This window comes from Conger conger, chromosome 17, assembly GCF_963514075.1.
Source record: "Conger conger chromosome 17, fConCon1.1, whole genome shotgun sequence".
Lineage (NCBI taxonomy): Eukaryota > Metazoa > Chordata > Actinopteri > Anguilliformes > Congridae > Conger > Conger conger.
Window position 1 is genome coordinate 32,665,724 of NC_083776.1, and position 10,536 is coordinate 32,676,259.

A 10,536-nucleotide genomic window follows, 5' to 3' on the forward strand; every position below is an offset into this window, starting at 1 on the left:
ACTGCTACTGACACTACTGCTGACACTGCTGCTAGTGCGACTGACACTGATACTGACACTGCTGCTACTGACACTGACACTACTGCTACTGCTACTGACACTGCTGCTGATACTGCTACTGACACTACTGCTGACACTGCTGCTACTGCTACTGACACAGATACTGACACTACTGCTACTGCTACTGACACTGCTGCTACTGCTACTTACATGCTACTGCTACTGACACTGATACTGACACGACTGCTACTGATACTGACACTGATACTGACTCTGCTGCTACTGCTACTGACACTGACACAGACACTACTGTTACTGCTACTGCTACTGACACTGATACGGACACTACGGCTCCTGTTACTGACACTGATACTGACACTGCTGCTACTGCTACTGACACTGATACTGACACTACTGTTTCTGATACTGACACTGAGACTGACGCTACTGCTACTGACACTACTGCTGACACTGCTGCTTCTGCTACAGACACTGCTGCAGATACTGCTGCTACTGCTACTGACACTGATACTGACACTGCTACTGACACTACTGTTACTGACACTGATACTGCTACTGCTACTGACACTGACACTACTACTGACACTGCTGCTACTGACACTGACACTGACACTACTGCTACTGCTACTGACACTGCTGCTGATACTGCTACTGACACTACTGCTGACACTGCTGCTACTGCTACTGACACAGATACTGACACTACTGCTACTGCTACTGACACTGCTGCTACTGACACTACTGCTGCTACTGCTACTGACACTGATACTGACACTGCTGCTACTGCTACTGACACGGATACTGACACTACTGTTACTGATACTGACACTGATACTGACTCTGCTGCTACTGACACTGACACAGACACTACTGCTACTGCTACTGACACTGATACGGACACTACGGCTACTGTTACTGACACTGATACTGACACTAATGTTTCTGATACTGACACTGCTGCTGACACTACTGCTACTGACACCGCTACTGCTACTGCTACTGACACTACTGCTACTGACACTGCTGCTGACACTATTGCTACTGACACTGCTGCTGACACTACTGCTACTGACACTGCTACTGACACTACTGCTACTGACACTGCTGCGACTGTGAACACTGCTAATGCTACGACCACTACCACACCACTTTGTACCATTCACTACAGAACAACACATTTAAGACAATACTACTGCTGCTGACACTGCTACTGACACTGCTAATGCTACGACCGCTACCACAGCACTTTGTACCATTCGCCACAGAACAACACATTTAACATTACTCCTGTTGCTGACACTGCTACTGATACTGCTGCTACTGCTACTGATACTGACACTACTGTTACTGATACTGACACTGAGACTTACACACTGCTGCTACTGCTACTGACACTGCTACTGATACTGCTGCTGACACTACTGCTACTGACACTGCTACTGCTACTGACACTACTGCTACTGACACTGCTGCTGACACTATTGCTACGGACATTGCTGCTGACACTACTGCTACTGACACTGCTACTGATACTGCTCCTGACACTACTGCTACTGACACTGCTACTGACACTACTGCTACTGACACTGATGCTACTGACACTGACAATGACACTACTGCTACTGCTACTGACACTGCTGCTACTGACACTGCTACTGATACTGCTGCTGCAACTGACACTGACACTACTGCAACTGCAACTGACACTGCTGCTGACACTACTGCTGACACTGCTGCTACTGCTACTGACACTGATACTGACACTACTGCTACTGCTACTGACACTGATACTGACACTATTGTTACAGATACTGACGCTGAGACTGACACTGCTGCTACTGATACTGACACTGCTGATCACACTACTGCTACTGACACTTCTGCTGACACTATTGCTACTGACACTGCTGCTGACACTACTGCTACTGACACTGCTACTGACACTACTGCTACTGATACTGCTACTGACTCTACTGCTACTGACACTGACGCTACTGACACTACTGCTACTGCTACTGACACTGCTGCTACTGACACTGCTACTGATACTGCTACTGACACTACTGCTACTGACACTGACGCGACTGCTACTGACACTGCTGCTGACACAACTGCTACTGACACTGCTACTGACACTGCTGCGACTGTTAACACTGCTAATGCTACGGCCGCTACCACAGCAGTTTGTACCATTCGCCACAGAACAACACATTTAACAATACTACTGCTGCTGACACTGCTACTGATACTGCTGCTGACACTGCTGCTGACACTACTGGTACTGACACTGCTGTTGATACTGTTACTGACACTGCTACTGAGACTACTGCTACTGCTACTGACATTACTGCTACTGACACTGCTGCTAACACTACTGCTACTGACACTGCTGCGACTGTTAACACTGCTAACACTATGACCGCTACCACAGCACTTTGTACCCTTCACCACAGAACATTTAACTCAATACTACAACAGTTAAAGTCTTAAGAGTGCTGAGCTGTGTAGGTTCCTGTCAGAGTGAGTCTCACCTCCTCCAGGTGCCAGGTCTCTCTGCAGCAGACACAGCCTGTAGCCATACTGTTTCTCCAGCACATTGGGCAGGTGGTGCATTCCCAGGGTCTCCCCTGTCTGTGTGCTGTGTTCCTCCTCTGAGGAAGAGTCACTCACATACGACACAAAGGCGTCATACTCCTTTCCTGCTGTCCCACACATGGAGTAACACAGAAAACACAAAATAGACGGGGAACTTTACTTGATACACATTATGTCTTCATCATATCACCATTTACTTCTTGTGCACTCTCCCAGCAAACTTTCAATACAATGGAGAGGTTCTCATTAAATATACTGTATGCTTATAGATTGGACATGAAAGGGTTTTTACTTTTACACAGCAAACATATTCAAAGAAGTTAGCTTTCCTGTACAATAATGTTTTGTGTTCCAAGCACTGCATTTTCTGATAGTTTCAATGGCCTGTGTCAGTGAAAATTCCACTCATTTACAGACAAATACAGAGCAAGTTAACGAGGAAAAAATGCAGTGCACTGTACACTAAGCTTGTATTTTTATTGTTGGTTATAGTATATTAATTCATTAAGATGCAATAAATACAATTGCTTATAATAATACAAAAATGTAATGAGATAAATTTAAAAGTATGAATAAAAAAATGATTAAGTTATTTCAGCCTTTTGCTATAGCATGGTCACGTGTGCTCAAGGGCGCCTCACCTGAGACTGTTTCTTCCAGTGAGAAGTAGGTTCTGTACAAAAGGTAAATCTCCAGCCAATAAATCCACACTAATATGCTGATTCCACTTATGAGCACCACTGTGACAGCAGGCCCCACAATAATGAGTAAGAGTCCAGCCACTGGAACAGAACCAACACAAACTGGGATTAGCATGTCCAGTCACTGGAACAGAACCAACACAATCTGGGATTAGCATGTCCAGCCACTGGAACAGAACCAACACAAACTGGGATTAGCATGTCCAGTCACTGGAACAGAACCAACACAAACTGGGATTAGAATGTCCAGCCACTGGAACAGAACCAACACAAACTGGGATTAGCATGTCCAGTCACTGGAACAGAACCAACACAAACTGGGATTAGCATGTCCAGCCACTGGAACAGAACCAACACAAACTGGGATTAGCATGTCCAGTCACTGGAACAGAACCAACACAAACTGGGATAATATGTTCAGTCACTGGAACAGAACCAACACAAACTGGGATTAGAATGTCCAGTCACTGGAACAGAACCAACACAAACTGGGATAATATGTTCAGTCACTGGAACAGAACCAACACAAACTGGGATAATATGTTCAGTCACTTGAACAGAACCAACACAAACTGGGATTAGCATGTCCAGTCACTGGAACAGAACCAACACAAACTGGGAATAGAATGTCCAGCTACTGGAACAGAACCAACACAAACTGGGATTAGAATGTCCAGTCACTGGAACAGAACCAACACAAACTGGGATAATATGTTCAGTCACTGGAACAGAACCAACACAAACTGGGATAATATGTTTAGTCACTTGAACAGAACCAACACAAACTGGGATTAGCATGTCCAGTCACTGGAACAGGACCAACACAAACTGAGATAATATGTTCAGTCACCGGAACAGAACCAACACAAACTGGGATTAGAATGTCCAGTCACTGGAACAGAACCAACACAAACTGGTAGTATCAGTAGCAGTTGTATTTTTCAGCAATAGCACCTTCAGGTCTTCTCTGTAGTCTGGTGGTAGCACTGGTATTGCCTCTGGAGTTCTGTGCCCAGCAGGTGAATGTTGCTTCCAGGTGCCTCTGGGTCACTTGCTGCAGGTGTGCACTGTAATTGGTGGTACTTTCCCAGATGGAGGAATGCACTATCCTAGAACCGTGCCAGTGAGTCTATGCATATTATTTTCACAACAGCAGACACAACATACTTTTGAGAGAAAAACATACAAACACACTCTTTAATACTAAATCATATGCAAATGCTTTAAAATACAGCTGGACCGTAACTCATTTGCTCATGAAACTCACTTAGGACGGTCCATCTCCAATGCTCCAATGCTGCCGTTGTCATGGTATCTGACCCACCATCTGACCATTGCCCTGGAGTTCCTCTCATAACCGAATTGCACCTTACACGTGAGTGTATGACGCTTTCCTGAGAGCAAAACACAAAACAAAAGATCAAAACCTATCCTGACCTAGATACGAATATGAAATTGTCAAATACAGGAGCCTTGCTTGTACACTCACTGAGCACTTTATTGGGAACATTTTTACTTTATTACACCTACTTATCCATGTGATTATCTAATCAGCCAATAGTGTGGCAGCAGTGTAATACGTAGAATTATGTAGATACGGGTCAGGAGCTTCAGTTAATGTTCACATCAACCATCAGAATGGGGAAAAAATGTGATCTAGTGACTTTGACCATGGAATGATTGTTGGGGGCAGACAGGGTGGTTTGAGTATCTCAGAAACTGCTGATCTCCTGGGATTTTCACGCACACTAGTCTCTAGAGTTTGCAAAGAATGTTGCAAAAAACAAAAACATCAAGTGTGCAGCAGTTCTGCAGACAGAAACACCTTTATAATATAATGAGAGAGGTCAGAGGAGAAGGGCCAGACTGGGCAAAGGTGACAGGAAGGTGACAGTATCGCAAATAACCACACATTACAGGCGGCCTGTAGCGGAGTGGTTAAAGTACAAGACTGAGACCCGCAAGGTTGGTAGTTCGATTCCCAGTGTAGCCACAATAAGATCTGCACAGCCGTTGGGCCCTTGAGCAAGGCCCTTAACCCTGCATTGCTCAAGGGGAGGCTAGTCTTCTGCATAGTCTAATCAACTCTACATCGCTCTGGACAAGAGCGTCTACCAAATGCCATTAATGTAATTACAACAGTGGTATTCAGAAGAGCATCTCTGAAGGCACAACGAATCATAACTCTAAGTGCATAGGCTACAGTAGTAGAAGTCTAATAAATACCTAATAAAGTGCTCACTGAGTGTATACTCAGCAGTGCAGTGTAAAATTCCAGAATACCATACCCAGCTCCACTTCCTCTGTCTTGTTACCGTGGGGATACAGGATGTTGGGCAGGGACTTGGTGTCCGGCGCTAAGAGGAAAATAAAGCTTTTATCGGTGATGGGTTTGGTGGGTATGCAATCTGATCTTTGATAGCTTTATGAGAGATGTTCGCAGATGTTCTCACCTTTCTAAACAGTTACTATGTTTTAGATCAACACCCTGCTGAGAAAAACTGCTCTGGCTAGGTTTTGAAACAGCTGGTAGCTGGTTGACCAGTTCAGACCAGCTCCATACTCAACATGGTTTGACCAGTACAAGCTATGTTTTGAAACAATTGGTAGCTGGTCATTTCAAGCTGGTCATAGCTTGGTTATCCTTTAGTATGTTCTTCACGCTCTGTCTCAGACCGAGGTCTGTTAGGATAGTTAACTGACATTTGGCACTATGGTATGACATTGGTCCAGATAATGTTGGTCCTGACTGTGGTCAAAGGTCCTGGAGGGTAATGCCTTTTTGGTGTCAACAACAAATCAATGTTTTGGTCTAATTAAACTTTATCGACTTGCAGATAAGTAATTTTTTTATAGGTACTCTCTGCAAATAATTATATTTACAAAAAAGTGTCAATATTTTAAATGGCTGTTGCTACTAGCTGTACGTCAGCTCCAGGCTGGTTGAATGAACATGCAGAGATGTGGGGTGAAGACAGAACAAGGAGAACGGAGTAAAAATGGATCTCTCACGTATAGGTTTAACTCTGAAAGTCCTTCTGAAGGTCCAGTGCAGCTCTTCCACATAGCTGAGGTCGCAGGTGACATTTGCCTTTTCGTCCTCTTTGATGTTTCCTAGAAAGAGCCGGCCACCCGGACGCAGGTCCGACTTCCTGCTGGAGAAATTATTCTGAAAAAATTATTATTAATGATTTATTTCATTATTTCATAATAGTAGAAATACACCACATGTGAAAGGCGCTACAAAACACAGTCCATTATTATTGGCTGTAATGTATGAAATGTATGCCTTAATATCACGGTTACTGAGTATCATGTATAACAGAGGTCCTGCTGTCCATGGAATAGAGTATAAGGAAATTAGCCACATTCATTCATTATCCTAACCCGCTTTTCCTGAACAGGGTCGCAGGAGCCTATCCCAGCATACATTGGGTGAAAGGCAGGAATACACCCTGGACAGGTCACCAGTCCATCTCAGGACACACACACCATTCACTCACACACTCATACCTACGGGCAATTTAGACTCTCCAATCAGCCTAACCTGCATGTCTTTGGTCTGTGGGAGGAAACCCATGCAAACATGGGAGAGAACATGCAAACTCCGCACAGAGAGGCCCCGGCCGACGGGGATTTGAACCCAGGACTTCCTTGCTGTGAGGCGGCAGTGCTACCCACTGCACCATCGGTGCCACCTGAAATTAGCCTCAGATAACTATGGTTGGAAATAGCTTACAACCTTCATACTGTAGAATGCATATCACAAATAATGATGAATCATTGGTATGCTGAAAAATGACCCCTTTCTGTTTGTATTTGCTGTATAACAGAGCTTTCACTGCTACTCACCTGTAACCTTTTATCTGTACGTCCTTGCTCTATACATCACTCTGGATAAGAGCGTCTGCCAAATGCCAATAATGTATCTGCACAGGTATCTGCTGCTCACCTTGTACCACCGGATGGCTTCTATTGGAGCTGATGTATAGCACCTCACATCTGGACAGGCGATTGTGCTCCCCTGTTCAATAAACAGGGTCACCTCGCTCTTCCAATCGTCATGGCACACAGTCTCATTCCTCTGTACCACATCAACCAGGAAGTGCAACGCACCATCTCCGCCCCAACCAACAGCCAACACTCCTGCAGTGTTCCTGTGACATTGCAGCAGTGGTGTTAGTATAGCACTGTGCAAGTGCCTGAAACTAAAATTGGGCTGACATGCCACACTGATCAAGTCAACAACAACAACAACAAAAAAAATTACAGTCACATTTTAGATGGACTGGCGACCTGTCCTGGGTGTATTCCTGCCTTTCGCCCAATATATGCTGGGATAGGCTCCAGCCCCCCTGCGACCCTGTTCAGAATAAGCAGTTTAAGATAATGTATATACACCCTGGACAGGTCGCCAGTCCATCGCAGGGCACACACACCATTCACTCACACACTCATACCTATGGGCAATTTAGACTCTCCAATCAGCCTAACCTGCATGTCTTTGGACTGTGGGAGGAAACCGGAGTACCCGGAGGAAACCCACGCAGACACGGGGAGAACATGCAAACTCCACACAGAGAGGCCCCAGCCGACGGGGATTCGAACCCAGGACTCCTTGCTGTGAGTCGGCAGTGCTACCCACTGCACCATCCGTGCCATCCTGAAACTAAAATGTGATTGTAATTTTTTTTGTTGTTGTTGTTGTTGACTTGATCAGTGTGGCATGTCAGCCCAATTTTATTTGTTATTTTTCTTTTCTCAGGAAGTTCTAGGCGGAGCCATTGAAACAGGGCAGCAAAGACTGCAGGGAAATCAATGAATTGGTTTGTGGGTAAGGACTCCATCTATTACACAGCCCTAATGTGCCAACACTTGAATAAAAATCGCCAAAGCTTTATCTACCTGTTATAACAGGAATAGTTCCCAGAGTGCTTTTCAGTTATTTTAGAAAACCACAGGGAATTCCCCACTTTCACAATGCTGTCATCCATCCCAGGAAGCTCTCTCTTCTTCTCTCCCTCGTGCCAAAACCACACTATGCTTTGCCGCAGGACCGCAGATTTGTTGAAGAGATAGGGTTGGTGTGGAGAGGCACACTGCAGTATGAAAAGCTCCCCATCTAAAGCTTTATATGCAAACAATACAGAGCTGGAACACACACCTGCATGCGGGCAAGACACAAATACGAACACAACATTCAGATACAGGTATCATTAAGACCAATGCGTCTTGTGTGTGTGAGTTAGTGAGTGGAGAGAGAGAGAGAGAGAGAGAGACAGACAACAGGAAAAGTATAATTTTTAAAAGTACCTCTGAATTCAAGAAGCCATTTCTGGAGCAAAACAGCAACAACAACAAGAGCAAGTGCACGGTTGTCAACCATTTCCTGAATTGCGCAGAGACTCCACTGTGTTTTGGGCTAGCAGGATATGGCCATGTGCCTGGGTTTGATGTAAGACAAAAGAGAGCTATGTAAAGCTGGGTAAGGCACTGCAGCAGCCTTATGTGACTCTTCTGTTCAAGTGCTCCACTGGCACAGAGTTTGTCCTCATCCATAGCACTGCTCAAATGACATGTTACTTCATGTGTGAAACAGGGCTGGTCTCCTGGCAGGTTTAGTTCCTGCTAAGTGAACATGTTTTGAAATGTTATCTTCTTCAGTGGTTTCCTAACTCGCTCGGTTCTTGAAGCGAGTTTCTCGGTTTGGGTTTTGTCTTCTTACCTGAAATGGTTGGCAGTAGGCAATTATTTTGCTGCTGTTTCGTTTTCCATTTCTAGTTTCTTGCCCACCACTCTCAAAATGTGTTTTTTTACATTTTGAAATACAGGAAACGTATGAAAAGTAAGAGCTATGAGACTAAAAATATTTCAGTTTCGCTCAGTAAAGTGGCAGCTACTGTCCTAAGAAGATATTACATGCCAAAGGGAAAAAAAGGAAGCAGATCTTTATATACAGGAACTTGGTGATAATTTGACCACTCACCCCTATTTAGTTTTCACCTTTCAAATAATCATGAATGTTTGCATCTTCTTTTAATATCACTGTCAATTTCAGTTATTTGACTGTTACAGACATTGCACTGAGAAAAAAATAAAAATAAAATAATCACACACGTGAGTACAATATTGCCAGCCTCATAACCTTACATTAGATTTGAACTGTGGTCTCCAGAGGTATTTTATATTGCCACATAATTTTCACATAATTTTATTGATGAGACATTATGAGTCTGTTACTTACACTGCTGTTAACAGAATGCGTTCACACACTGCAGAGAACATCAAACATCAAACTCTTCTGTTAGCCAGAGGGGAAGCCAGGCTGCCTCCATCCTGCAAAGACATTCCAGGCATCATGAGTGTGAAGGCTAGGTCCGAGGGAAACGGTTTGGGTGTTTCACATGCTGATGGGTGAGGGACTTGCAGGAGCCTTCTTCCTGTGAAATCAGCAGAGATGATGAAGTTTGCAGAAGAACACCAACTCTTGCCCGTCATACAGGATCTTACACTTGAAGCGCGGGTTGCTAAGGAAACTGTGGCAAAGGTGTTTAAGTGATAGACACAGAAAGATGTCATTTGCTGTAATATTTTGCCAGTCCTAATCTCGATTTCTCATAAAGATCCCCACAAGGACGATAGATTAATTCTCACATTTTAATTTAATCACCTATGTGCATATCATTTCTCCTGCGGGTGATTGCGATGATCAGGGGGGCCTGCTACGCAGTAAAACATCACCTGGTCCGTGTAAATGAGTATACTGAATCAGACCCGCTAAATAAAATGAGACAATGCAATGCACATATTTCACAACCAAGACTGCATAATCAAAAGATTTACACTGTGGATTTCTTTTTTTGTGTGGAACTCTATTTACACATAATCTGACATACTTACAAACATTAATCAAAGGGGCCCTTTCATTTCAGTGTTATGAGGTTTTGGATGTTAAAGTGAATCTGGACAAAACTTTACAGTGTACAGTGTACAGTGGTCTTTTTCAGCTGGATGATGCGCCCTGCCACACTGCACACATTGTTCAGGAATGGTTGGAGGAACACGACAACAGAGTTCAAGGTGTTGCCCTGGCCTCCTCATTCCCCAGATATCAATCTGATCGAGCATCTGTGGGATGTGCTGGAACAACAAGTCAAGAAGGATGGCGGCTCCACCTCGCAACATAAAGGACTTAAAGGATCTGCTGTGAATGTTGTGG

At 44.3% G+C, this 10,536-nt stretch overlaps 1 protein-coding gene across 6 annotated transcripts in view; it reads right to left on the reverse strand.

The window, feature by feature from the left end:
• Positions 1-9,754, reverse strand: part of LOC133116235 (interleukin-18 receptor accessory protein-like) — a 147,759-nt gene extending 138,005 nt beyond the window's left edge. The window contains exons 1-11 of one of the 6 annotated variants that reach the window (XM_061225606.1): positions 9,562-9,754; positions 9,304-9,400; positions 8,631-9,042; positions 8,223-8,481; positions 7,270-7,474; positions 6,330-6,486; positions 5,606-5,674; positions 4,585-4,711; positions 4,272-4,426; positions 3,258-3,398; positions 2,553-2,723 (exon numbers count right to left, since the gene is read on the reverse strand). In XM_061225606.1, coding sequence (XP_061081590.1) covers positions 2,553-2,723; positions 3,258-3,398; positions 4,272-4,426; positions 4,585-4,711; positions 5,606-5,674; positions 6,330-6,486; positions 7,270-7,474; positions 8,223-8,481; positions 8,631-8,703 — 1,357 coding nt within the window. In that variant the 5' untranslated portion in view covers positions 8,704-9,042; positions 9,304-9,400; positions 9,562-9,754. Of the gene's footprint in view, positions 1-2,552; positions 2,724-3,257; positions 3,399-4,271; positions 4,427-4,584; positions 4,712-5,605; positions 5,675-6,329; positions 6,487-7,269; positions 7,475-8,222; positions 8,482-8,630; positions 9,401-9,561 lie in introns of all 6 variants that reach the window. The other 5 variants (XM_061225608.1, XM_061225605.1, XM_061225609.1 and 2 more) reach the window with 5 other exon arrangements.
• Positions 9,755-10,536: the final 782 nt, after the last annotated feature.